General features: G+C 42.6%; 1 protein-coding gene across 1 annotated transcript in view; it reads right to left on the bottom strand.

Moving 5' to 3' along the window:
• The window catches only part of Tango6 (transport and golgi organization 6 homolog), a 169,276-nt gene that overhangs the window by 105,995 nt on the left and 49,615 nt on the right, over nucleotides 1-13,666 (bottom strand). Inside the window, exons 13-14 of the mRNA XM_005345416.2 lie at nucleotides 9,053-9,187; nucleotides 1,869-2,345 (exon numbers count right to left, since the gene is read on the bottom strand). Of these exons, the coding sequence (XP_005345473.1) occupies nucleotides 1,869-2,345; nucleotides 9,053-9,187 (612 nt within the window). The remainder of the gene's footprint in view (nucleotides 1-1,868; nucleotides 2,346-9,052; nucleotides 9,188-13,666) is intronic.

A 13,666-nucleotide genomic window follows, 5' to 3' on the forward strand; every position in this document is an offset into this window, starting at 1 on the left:
CATACAAAAATTTTACAATAAAACACATTTTCTTGCAAGATAACCAAAAACTAATTTAAAAAATAAAAAGGACAAGAGTGTGGTGGTGCATCCTGTAATCCCAGCACTTGGGAGGTATAGGTAGAGGATCAGTCTGGGGCTACATGAGTACCTGTTTCAAAAATTCAAAATTAAGTCTAGCATGATGGGACACTCTTGCAATCCCAGCCCTTTGGAGATAGAGGCAAGAAGATCTGGGCCTCAGGATCACCCTTGGCTACATACCAAGTTCAAGAATTGCCTGGTCTACCTGAGACTTTGTCTCAAAAAAAAGAAAAAAGAAAAACAAAACAGGAGAGGACTAGAAGCTGGGGATGAGTCAGTGGGTAAAGTGCCTGCCGAGCAAGTGTGAAGGCTAAGGCTCTTCAGCACCCTCTTGAAGAGCGCAGCACTGATAGGTGGAGACAGAGCATCACAGAAGCTTGCTAGGCAGCCAGTTAACCAGTTGGTGAGTTCCAGGTACAGTGAGAGACTCTCTCAAAAATAAGACGTAGAGTGGAAGAGGAGGACACCCAGAGTTGACATCTGGCCTCCACACCTGCATACACATACATGCCACACATACACACACACACACACACACACACACACACACACACACACACACAAATCACAAATAAGGGATATATTTTATGAACTTCTTCGTAAAAAATAATTGGCAAAACTTAGTGAACATAGCAGATGGAGACGAAATGCAGGTAAAGGAAATTCCAAAGGTGGTCCCAACATGCATTATCTAAACTAGCATTCCACAGGATCCTTGGGGGCTAATAGTTACTCAAAGAAGATTTCTGAGTTCAGTATCATTTCCCTGACAGAAAATCCTTGGCATATGTCTGCATTTTATGTGTAAGATGAGGATAACACAACATCGAAGTTGTGAGAATAAGAGACAGTGCCATTAAGATACATGACTTGTTCAACAAAGAGCAGACGTTATTATACAATACTTCCAGTATCATACTAACTAAAATAGATGTTTTCCATCAGAATTATAATTTGCAGTCCAAGGGCTAGACAAATAGCTAGATCACTGTCATTACTACCAAGGCTCAGAAAGGTTCCAGGTGCTGCCAGGAAGCTGAGATTGGGTCCTAGGCAGTAGTTTCCAGGTCCCTTGTTCTTACTGTACCTCACATTCAAGTCCCAAAGACCTCCATAAAAGGGAAAGGTCCTATCTAAGCAATATGCACTCTGCTACATTAGTTTAGAACATCAAGACAGTTTTGTTTTTCTGTGAAGGAGGCAAAAGAGTAGAGGAGAGCCAATTAGATCCAGCGCCCCTCTAAAGAGAGATCCAGTTCAAGGTGAGGCTTACCTAGGATGGGTATCCTCCCATCTCTGTGAATTGGCTCATGCTGACCCACTGCCTGTCTTTTACACGCCCACACTTGGCCAGTTTGTTCAAGACATATAAAAATCAACCTCTCCCAGATTTTTCTCTGACTACCCACCACATTGCTCATATAAAAATGCTAGCACTCTATCCATGTTCCATTGAGCAGCCCCATGTGGTCTTCTACACCCTTCCTACCTCAATCTGACCTCTCAACAATATAAATTCCTGGAGAATAACCCAGGATGGTGCTAGACACACGATCAGTGTTTAAGAGATATCTGAGTTAGGCTGGTCATGGTGACAGGTACCTTTAATCCCAGCACTCAGGAGGCAGAGAGACTAGTGCATCTCTGTGAGCTCAAGGCCAACCAGGGCTCCACAGTAAAATCCTGTCTCAAAACAACAACAAACAAAGCCCCCGAAATGAATGTCTGTTCTGGGCTGCTGTCTGCACCGTGTCATCACATGGAGGGCAGTGTGTTCTACTCACCTGGAGAAGCTTCTTTTCATCCTTGAGGGCTATGGCTTCTCTCTGCTCTACCCAGCGGGAAAGAGTGCGCAGGGCAGCAGCCCGGGTTGGAATCTGGGGATCACAGGCTGATGAGAGAACCTCCTGGAACTGTTCTGAGGTTATGTTTCTATGTGGCTGACTTGCCGCAATGCCAGGCTCATGAGACTCCTGCTCTGTTTTAGGAGGGTCCTGCTCTTGTTTCGGGTGCTCCGGAGCTACTTCTGTGAGTGTGTCATGACTGGTTTGTTGCTGCTCTATTTTCCATTCCGGGTCTTTTTTGTTCAGGGTACTTTGGGCAGCCATGCTGACAGCCTCCGTGGAAAAGGCTCCGTGAGTAGAGATGGTAATTCGGAGATCAACAGCGAGGTCTTGGATGACAGGGTCAGGGTATGTATTAGAGACCTTCTCCAACAGAGGCAGCAGCTGCTTCAGGACCGCAAAATCACTTGACTTCAACTATAAAATGAAAATTTAAAAACAGTAAGTCAAAATGAATGTGTAAAATGTTAAGAAGTGAATATAAGGAGTAACAATCATGGCATGTTCCTGGTGCAATCAGCACAGTGCAAGGACAAACACTGAAGAACTATTTGCTAACTAATTACAGCTAACATTTATTGAACACCGTCCACATACAGGCACTTTTCTAAGTTAACAAGCACACATAACAGTAGCCCTAAGATAAAGTGCCAATTAGTTCCTACATTTGAAACAGACACTTAAGAAGGATGCCCAGAATCACAAACCAGAACACAGTGTAAAGTGAAGACGCTACAGTCCAGGCAGTGTGGTTCATGTCTGTCATCACAATGGGGAGTCTGGAGCAGAACTACTCTGAGTTCAAGACTAGCTAGGGCTACATAAATTCAAAAACAGCCTGGGATTCTGTATCAAAAAAAAAATAAACAAAAAGTCATATTTTGGAATATAAAAATTAAATTTTAGCTGAGCAGTAGTGGTGCATACCTTTAATTAATCCTAACACTCAGGAGGCAGAGAAAGGCAGATCTTCATGAATCCAAAGCCAGCCTGGTCTACAAAATTTGGAACCAAGACAGGCTCCAAAGCTACAGAGAAAACCTGTCTCAAAAAAAAAAAATTATATTTTGCCTAAAAACCATCCTTTAATACTGCTTCCTGGGACTGAAGAGGTGGCTCCTGAGTTAGGAGCACCTGCTGCATAATCAAGAGGACCAAAGTTCGAATCCCAGCATCCACACAGAAACTGCATTTTCCATGCACACCTATAATCCTAGCTCCAAGTAGGGTAGAAACAGGAGGATTATTAGGGCTCCCTGATGTCTAGCATAGCAGAGAGATCCTGTCTCAAAGCAATAAATTGAATGATACAGGATACTTCATACCCTGTTTTGGCCTCTGTACACACATAGGTACACACATGTGCATATACACTCTTATATACACATACAAATAAATAATAAAGGACTCTTAAAAAATACTTATTTCTGCTAGATTTTTGGGTGTTGGCAGTCCTGAAAGATTCTATATCTTTTTGCTTTGTTGGGTGTTTGCTTGTTTTTCTTTTTCAAAAAAAAAAAGCAGGGTTTTTCCATGTAAGAGCTCTGGCTGTTCTGGAACTTGCTTTGTAGACTAAACTGCCCTTGAACTCCCAGAGATCTGCCTGTCTCCGCCTCCTGAGTGCTGGGATCACAGGATGCGCCACCACTGCCCGGTGTTTTTTATTTTTTTGAGACAGGGTCTCTCTACAGAGTACTGGTGGTTCTGGAACTCACCAGGAAGACCAAACCGGCCTTGAACTCACAGACATTTCCTTGCCTCTGCCCCCAGCCCCACAAGTGTTGGGATTAAAGGTGTGTACCACCATACCTGGCTAGACACGGTGTTCTTGGAAGCATTAACATCAAATCTGTAGTAGTTTAAAGCAAATTTAAAAAAAACAAAAACCTTTGCAGGACACTGGTAACAACAGAAATAAGGCTCTGAATATCTTTAACAACGTTTATAAATGAACACAATGAAGATAATTCCATATTTAGACAGCTTAATCTCAAATGCAGAAGGCACTGCAGACAACTAGTCTTTATATAACTAAGAGATCATTTAAAAATATATTTGTGAAGCTGTGCGGTGGTGGCACACACCTTTAATCCCAGCACTCAGGAGGCAGAGGAAGGTGGATCTCTGTGAGTTCGAGACCAGCCTTGTCTACAAGAGCTAGTTCCAGGACAGGCTCAAAAAACATATATATATATATATATATATATATTTATGCATGTGTATGTGCACATGTGTATTGCTGTGGGGCACAGTGCCTCTTCATGCAACTGTAGGTCAGAGGGCAATTTTATGGAGTTGGTTCTCTTCCTCCACTTTTACAAGAGTTTAAGGAATTAAAATCAGGTCTTCAGGTTTGTGTAGCAAGTGCCTTTGTCTGCTGAGTCAAATTATTGATGCTGAAAGATCATTTTCTGAAAAGATGTAAAATTAGGGACTGAGCAGATGGCTCAGCAGGTAAGAGCATTCACTGAGTAAGCACGAGGACTCGAGTTTGAATCCTCAGCAGCCATGTAAAATCTGGGAATGGCTGCACATGTGCCTTCTCTCAGAGCTGGGAGGGAGAGACAAGGAGAGACTCTGCTTCAAGGGAATAGGCAGAGAGTGACAGAGCAAGACACCTAGGATCTTCCTTTAGCTTTTGATGTACAAATGGTCACAAGGAGATACAAAATCAAGGCAAGGAATATAGCAGTATCTTAGCTTGTGCAGAGTCCTGGTTGAAGGTACTGTGCATTCTAAATAAGGGTTTTTACAGGCAAGGACCACCTACCTATAAATGCTTGAAATTCTGAGAAACAGTTAGGCTTCCTAGGAAATAACAAACAAAAATGCCCGTGAAAACACTATGTTTGGTCTTCTTTTCCTGTAGCAAAACATGACAAATGTTCCCCACACATCCATGGTGTACTGACATCTGAGAGTTGCCCAGTAAGGGAAAGAGCAATGTTTTTAAACTTTTAAAAGCCTATGCCCTTTGATAAACATTTAAAAAGAAGAGAAAAATAAGAAAAAAATAAAATTACCTCCTTACCTAAAAATACTCTTCTCCTTTCTTATTTCTTCCTGCCATTTGTCCATCCACCCATGCTGTTTACTAGCTGCTGTAGCAGGTTTATTAACAATGACCAGAAAGCAGGAAATGCCTGCTCGAGTGACAACAGCAATTAAGAATGAATGATCTTCTATAGAGAGCATGTCCAGTCCAGTGAAGGGGAGGAAGGACAGAAGGGGAACCAGTCAACTCTCCTTGCTGAAGGAACAGGTTCACAACATGAATACCCTCTCTTTGCTTTCCCACTCTGTGGCAGAATCCCTAGTTTGTTCACCACTATTGACAGAATCCCTGAGTTTGCTATGGTTCTAAATATAAGTCAACTACACCTAAAACACAGGCACATGCTTAGCACAATGTTTTGGGGTTTATGTGTATGAGTGTTTTGTTTGCATGTATGTCTATACACCACATGAGTGCAGTGCCTCTGGAGACCAGAAAAGAGCATCAGGTCCCCTGGAACTGGAGTTATAGATGGTTGTGAGGCACCATGTGGGTGCCACAAACCATCCTACAAGAGCAACAAGAGCTCTTTACCTCTGAGCCATCTCTATAGTCCTTAGGGAAACTTTCTTTTATTATTAAGCAATAGCCTTTGGAAAGAAAGGAAGGTAGAAAGTATGAATGAATGGAAGGAACAAAGGGAAAGGAAAGACACAAGAAGACCTAAACAGCTAAAGACGACTGTCCCTTTAGAGAAAAGATACACCTTTGGTATCTAACTAATGAACCTCACTACAACATCTGGGCTTATAGGTTAGGAGTCCAGCCTTTAGCAATACATTCCATTGCTACCCTGGCACAATATGGGTTCAGTGTATCCTAAGGCTAGAATGGTCTATTCAGCTTCACCAACCAGGGCAACAGTGGGCCCACCAGCTCTGCAACATCAAGCAGAAACTGTTCCTGGGGGGACAGGAGACTCCCCAACGTGCTACTTTTACTGATGACCAAGCCTGGAATTTAGAAAGTGAGTATGGAATTACAGTCGTCTTGTTAGCAATCTTAAACCTGCACTTTCTCCAAATTAACTCTCTTCCCGGACGTCAAGTTTTAATAGTCACCTTAATTACATGACTTAGAAAGGAACGAAGAAAGGCCCGATGCTGTTAGGTTCTGCTTCATTAGCCAAAACAATGACTCCTAACAGGGAGTATGTAGAGCATGGCGTTCCAGGCTCTAAAGCAAAGACTCAGAGTGACAGTAGTCAACTAACCCCAGTTTTCAAGTGTGATTTTGTTGTGAATACGAGACAAACCTAGCATTACTAAGGAACTTTTACAGGCCTGGAGAAAGAGAGCTCTGTGGCTAAGAGCACTGGTTACTCTTCCAGAGAACCGGACTCAAATTCTCAGCACCCATGTGGTGGCTCAGATCCATCCAAACTCCAGTTCCAGGAAATCCTACAACCCTCTTCTGACCTTCTTGGGTACTGGGTACACATGTGGTACATATACATATATGGAGGTAAAACATTCATACACATAAAATAAAATAGATCTAAAATAAAATGTAAAAAAGAAGCCCTTGCCAGGTGTGGTGGCACATGCCTTTAATCCCAGCATTCAGGAGACAGAGGCAGGTGGATTTCTGAGTTCATGGTCTACAGAGCAAGTTCCAGGACAGCCAGGGCTACACAGAGAAACCTGTCTCAAAAGAACAGGGGGAAAAAACTTATAAACGGCAGGCGGATCTCTGTGAGTTCAAGGCCAGCCTGGTCTACAAGAGCTAGTTCCAGAGCTAGCTCCAAAGCTATAGAGAAAACCTGTCTCAAAAAAAAAAGAAAAAAAACTTATTAATGCATTAATCAAGCAGGAAACAAAAATTTAGCAAATCTAGGGCATAAGTAAAGAGGGTGATGTGTTTATATTCACTTAAACTGCAGAGTCGAGGGAGTCAGGATGGCTCACAGCAGGGCAGGGACAGGCAAGTGCTGTCCAAACGCCACAAGCCAGGCCTGGCCAGTGAATACAGCAGCCTCCAACAAGAAGCTTCTAGAAGGGAGATGGGAGAGCTCTGTGGTTCATTGTCCATGTGTTATATTGTCTGAAATAAGTACTAAACTACAAAACACACACAAAAGCTAGGCTTTCAATGTATAGACTATCAAAATTAATATTCAACAAGAAAAACAAAACTCAACTAAGCTAATTAAATCCACTAACAATTCAATTTAAGCTATTCCATCTGTGAACCTTTCCTTGTCACATCTAATATGGCTCTGAAACCTTAGCTAAACTTATTTTGTCAAATGACGTGTGGAATGTAAAATTAGGAATGCTAAGGAAATCCAGTAAGAAATGGGATTTGCACTGACAACCAGCCCAAATAAAGTCTTTTTCTCCTTAAGAACAGGCAGGAGGGAGCCACCTTTTGACACTGAAACATACGGTTGTAGTCTGGGATACAGGCTAGCCAGGTATGCTTCTTAGAAGGCTGGAGATGGAGCACAGGGGGGAGTGAAAGACCCTGAGTTTGATCTCCAGAACCACAGAGTGAAAAAATAAGAGAAAGGCAAATTCTAATACATCAAGAATCAAATCTGATTTGAATGCTCAGACTCAAAATGCATTCTCCAGGGGCTCCTGCTCATGGTTGTTGAGTCTGATTTCATAACCTGCTCTGAGACTGTCCTGCTTTCTTGCGGCCTCCTAACCTACTGTGTCACCTGACCAGCGTGCTCTAGCCCAGCCTATCCTCTGCCTTTGCCAGCACTATCCCCAGGGCTCTGCAGCTCAGTTACGCTGGCTTTCCATCAATGCTCAAAAAAAAAACCAAGCTTTTCTCTGCTTCTGAGCTTTTGCCACGAGTTTCCTTAACTGAAAGGATTCTTCCACCTGTTCCATGCTCGCCACACTCAAACACCTATGCCTCCTTCAGGTCTTAGTGGAATATCTTCGCTCACTGAAGACCTCTCTGCCTCGCTTAGATATTGTGTTTTCATGGCCCCCTTCCCTCTTTTTGGGGTGTTCCATTCAATTCTAATCATATTTTAAAATGGTCATTCTGGGTGTGCCTCTCTTCCTGGACTATGGCGTGAGCCATAGGCCACATCTGTCTTGTCCACTGCTATGTTCTCAGATCTATCATGTGGCAAATATTCAGTCAATAGTGGTTGAATGAATAAATTAAAAATTATAAATAAGGGCTGGAAGGATGGCAGTGGACTGCTCTTGCAGAGGACCTGTGTGCTTGGCTCCCAGGACCCACATCGGGTAGCTCACGGGGGCTCTGACACCATCGTCTAGCCTCAGCAGGCACCCGCACTCATGTACACATAGACACACACATACACACACACAATTTAAAAATAGAAATAGATCTTAAAAACTACAAATTAACTATGTAAAAACCATAGTGGTGCACACCTGCCATCCTAATGCCTGGGAGGCAGGAAGGAATAGCATCAATGTCATATTGAATTCAAGTCCAGCCTAGGCTACATGAGACTCTGCCTCAAACAAAAACAAAACAAAACAAAACTCTTTTTTGGGGGGAGGGAAGTTCAAGACAGGGTTTCTCTGTAGCTTTGGAGCCAGTCCTAGAACACGCTCTGTATATCAGACTGGCCTTGCATTCAGAGGATCCGCCTGCCTCTGCCTCCTGAGTGCTAGGATTAAAGGCATGCACCACCATCACCTGGCCAAAACAAAACTCTTTAAAATGACTGGCAGCAGGCTTGAGTATATTACACTGTATGGGCTAAATGATGGGTCCTGAGCTAAGTAGAACCGTGCAAAACAGGTGCCATCTGAGCAGCCAAGAGGTTGCTAAGGATTTCCCACCAACTCTTTGGAGTCAGAGAACTGAATGTCTGCCTCAGGCACAAAACACTCAAAGTTTCCAAAACAAGTTTGTTCTATGCAGGAAAGTGCCCTGTTCATTTGATGGTGACATGCTGGCAGGTCAATGTGAAGTGGCATTCTATGTTAGAGATAACGCTCATTAACAACCCAAGTTGGTCATCCTGGTTCTCCTGAGTGCAGTATCGATTCTTGTTGTCCATGGAAGAAAGGCAGCAGGTTCTCGTCCCTACTCAAAAATTCAAGTTTCGCTCATACCTACAACTCACCTGAACAGCCCCTCCCAGCATGACAGCCACCAGCCCCATTGACAGGCTCAGTGTCTGGGATTCCACGGTGCTCTCTGCCTGATGAGCCAGACTTGCGCACGCTCTCTGCAGTGTTGCTGCTACAAAGTCAACTACCTACCAAAGAAGGAAATTAGCATTAGCATCAGTGATGGGGTAAGAAACGAATGTAAAATCCATACGTCTTATGTCTACATATGTCTACATCTTATCATGTTCAGGATCATGAGAACATACTGGCTGCTTCTGTGTAGCAAGAGTGGTGCTCTATACTTTTCTGACTTGTTTTACATCTGCCAGTTTATATAAGATGTTTGGAAAGAAGCCGGGCAGTGGTGGCGCACGCCTTTAATCCCAGCACTTGGGAGGCAGAGGCAGGTGGATCTCTGTGAGTTCGAGACCAGCCTGGTCTACAAGAGCTAGTTCTAGGAGAGGCTCCAAAAGCTACAGAGAAACCCTGTCTCAAAAAAACACACAAACAAAAAAAGATGTTTGGAAAGATACAGTGACAGTCAAATGACAAGATGGAGCAGACACTGCATGAGGATATAGCGCTCTCTACTCCACCCAGCCTTCAGGACCTTAGCAATGCAGAAGCTTCTAAGTATTTTATATGCATATTATCAAGTCTTTTTTTTTTGAGATGGACTTATATACTCATATAGCCTAGGTGAGCCTTGAACTTGTTATGTCTTTAAAGATTGTCGTGGACTTTTGAGACGGACTTATATACTCATATAGCCTAGGTGAGCCTTGAACTTGTTATGTCTTTAAAGATTGTCGTGGACTTTTGCTCTTCTTCCTGATTTCAATTCCCAAGTGTTAGATTAACAGGTATATGTCACCGTGCCCAATTTATGTGGGGAAATCAAACTCAGGGCTTCCTGTGTGCTAGACAAACACTCTACTTGTCATTTGAGATGCAAGTCTCATCTATAGCCCAGGCTAGCCTCCAACTGGATACACAGCTGAGCATGGCCATGAATGACTGATTCTCCTAATTCTTCTACCTCCTAAGTGCTGGGATTACAGGTTTTTGTTACTGCCTTTCTTTTTCTTTCTTTTTTAAAATTCAGAACTGTCAAGCAAACCCAGGGCCTTGCAGAATACAAGGCAAGGGCTTTACTATAAACCCAGTCCCAAGAACTCTTTTCTTATAAGAGAATTCTCCCTTGTCCCAGCCAGCTATTGCATTTGATATTTACCCAAAGGAGGTAAAAACATGTCCACAGAAAAGCCTGGTTGTTTACAGCAGCTCTAATCATGATTCCCAAAGCTTGTGATGACCAAGATGTCCTTCATAAGGTAAGTGGATAAATAAACTGATGTGCCAAGACAACAGGAAATGAGTCAACTCTATAAATGAGCTAGTAAGCCATGAAACACCATGAGGAATATGAGTAAGGAGAATGCTACAAAGTGTAGAAGCCCATTGAAAGGGTACAAGTGAGAAAGAGATGACTAGACAGAGGACAGATACGATAGTGAGTCTATTCCTAGGACACGAGGATGGTAGATTGTGTAATTGCACACCCCCAGAGTGAACCCTAATGTCAGCTATAGACTCTGAGTGACAGTGATGTGTACATGTGGATTCATCAATTACAACAAAGGGGCCCAGGAATGTAGCTCAGGGGTAGAGACTGCTTGCCTAGCAGTTAAGTCCTCAAGAGAGATCTATGCATGTTCACACACACACACACACGAAGAGATAAAGAGGTCTACCAAGGGCACTGCTCTGTGGCAGCAATGGAAAGGTCAGAGACATGTAAACAAAGGAGATACCTGAGAAACCTCTGTATCTTCTCAATTTTGTTGTGAACCTAAAACTACTCTTAAAAATAAACTCTTGGAGGCTGGAGAGATGGCTCAGAGGTTAAAAACATTGGCTGCTCTTCCAGAGGTCCTGAGTTCAATTCCCAGCAACCACATGGTGGCTCACAACCATCTACAATGAGATTTGATGACATCTGGCATGCAGGCATGAATCCTGTAGACATAATAAATAAATAAAATCTAATAAAGTAAAATAAACTCTGGGGTCTGCAGAGATGGCACAGTGGTTAAGAACACTGGCTGCTCCTCCCAAGGAACTGAGTTCAATTCCCAGCACCCTCATGGCAGCTGTTTGTAACCCCAGTCCCAGTCCAATGCCCTCCCTTCTGGGCTCTGTGGAGACTGCACACATGGCACACATATGTACATTCAGGCAAACAAATATACACATAAAAAATAAAATCTCAAAAAAAAATTTGTTGGGCAATGGTGGTGCACACCTTTAAACCCAGTACTCAAGAAGCAGAGGCAGGTGGATCTCCAGGTTTGAGGTCAGCCTGATCTATAGAATGAGTTCTAGGACAGCCAGGGATATACATACAAACCTTATCTCAAAAAACCAAAAAGATAGCCAGGCAGTGGTGGCACACGCCTTTAAACCCAGCACTCGGGAGGTAGAGGTAGGTGAATCTCTGTGAGTTTGAGGCCAACCTGGTCTACAAGAGCTAGTTCCAGGATGGGCCCCAAAGCTACAGAGAAACCCTGTCTCGAAAAACCAAAAAAATAAATAAATAAAAAATAAATAAATAAAATAAAATATAAAAAATAAACTGTGGGCCAGGGAAATGACTAGGTGAGGAAAAGCACTTGCCATGCAGGTCTGATGATTGGGTTCAGATCCTCAGAACCCACTGTAAAAGCTGGAAACGGTAGCATATGTCTGCAACCCCAGCATGCCTTAAGTGGTATGGGAGGCAGGGACATGAGGAACATACAGAGTGAAAGAGTCCCATCTGAAAGGCTTCTGAAACCTGACAGGACAGCTTGCCTGGACCACATGCAGCAAATGCAAAAAATATCGTGCCTCAAAATGAAGCTAGAAAGGGAAAAAGAATCAATGCCCAAGGTCACCCTCTGACCTACACACACACACACACATATAAATATAGATATATGATATATATTTGATATATATACACATTTGATATATATATGCATATTAGATGTGTGTGTTTGATAAAATACATATATAAAAATAAATATTACTCTCTGACCATTTATAAAATGTTATCTGAAGAAAGTTTCCTCGTTGGTGATTTCTCAGTTCCACATCGGACAGTCTTAATTCTAATAAGCAATGAATATGGAAGACAATACCCAATTTTATTTATAAGCCAGTGTCTTCCATCAATCTATAAATGATTCAGTCATATTCTAAGTTTCAATATTTCTATAGACTTAAGGTAGTTCATACACAAGATTTTATATAGTGTAGGCTATCAATAACCTTTCAAAGGAATTAGTTTGGTCAGCACCATCTGAACAGAGCCTGGTATAATCATCTAGCACAAACATCTTTGAACAAACAACAGCAGACACACATTCACGCACGTACTCATGCACACGTGTATATTCAGGATTAATGGCTCAAAGGGGAGATATCATTTTGTAAATGGGAAGGTTGAGATAGGTTGTAATAAGCCTCTAAACACTATGCAAGGTTGCATGCTTAACTCTCTGGACAAATCACATGGTGTGCTAGAATCCTCACTGCAAGCTTAAAGCTGGGAGAATGGCCTGTTAACACTTGTCTTCTGGGACAAGGCAGAAAACTGGGAAGGTTATTTAAACATTCCATGCACAGAAACAATGCTGACAACTTCTACCTCCCTCTCTAACCCTGAGATGTTACTGATTTATATACCATTTTGGGTCACTTGGTTGTGCTACTGAAAAGTTTTTAAAGTGCACCTTGATTTTATTTAGCTTCTATGTTAGCACAAGAATTGTTTAATTGCTGGAGCTAGCTTTTTCTAAGTTTCTTTTTAATTTATTTTTTAATGTTAAAAACATTACATTTGTAGCTGGGCAGTGGTGGCGCACGCCTTTAATCCCAGCACTTGGGAGGCAGAGGCAGGCAGATCTCTGTGAGTTCGAGGCCAGCCTGGTCTACAAAGCAAGTACCAGGACAGGCTCCAAAGCTACAAGAAATCCTGTTTCAAAAAAACAAACAAACATTTGTTTATTCTTGTGTGAATGCACACGCACACACCACATGTGTGTGGAAGTCAAAGCAATTTGTAGGAATCTGTTCTCGCTTACCAAATGAGCTCCAGAGACTGAACTCAGGCTGTGAGATTTGGTGGAAAGCACCTTTATTCATTTCGCCGTCTCACCCAACCCATTATGTACTGTTTGAAAAGAGCTGGAAGTAGGCATGGTGGTGATCGCCTTTAATCCCAGCCCTTGGGAGGCAGAGGCAGGCAGACCTCTGAGTTAAAGGCTAACCAGTCTACAGAGCAAGTTCCAGGACAACCAGGGGAAAATCCTGTCTAGGAAAAAAAAAAAACAAAAATGAAAACAAACAAGTAAACGATAAAATAAAAAGGCCATAAAAGGGGGTTGAAAAACAAATAATATGATCCCATTCTTAGGGAAGAAGCTTTCTGTTTGAATGCATGAAAAAACAAAGCAAATGGGTGAAAACCAGGAGAACGCCAGGCAATGGTGGCGCACGCCTTTAATCCCAGCACTCGGGAGGCAGAGGCAGGCAGATCTCTGTGAGTTCGAGACCAGCCAGGTCTACAGAGCTAGTTCCAG

Source organism: Microtus ochrogaster, chromosome 4 (genome assembly GCF_000317375.1).
Source record: "Microtus ochrogaster isolate Prairie Vole_2 chromosome 4, MicOch1.0, whole genome shotgun sequence".
Classification (NCBI taxonomy): Eukaryota; Metazoa; Chordata; class Mammalia; order Rodentia; family Cricetidae; genus Microtus; species Microtus ochrogaster.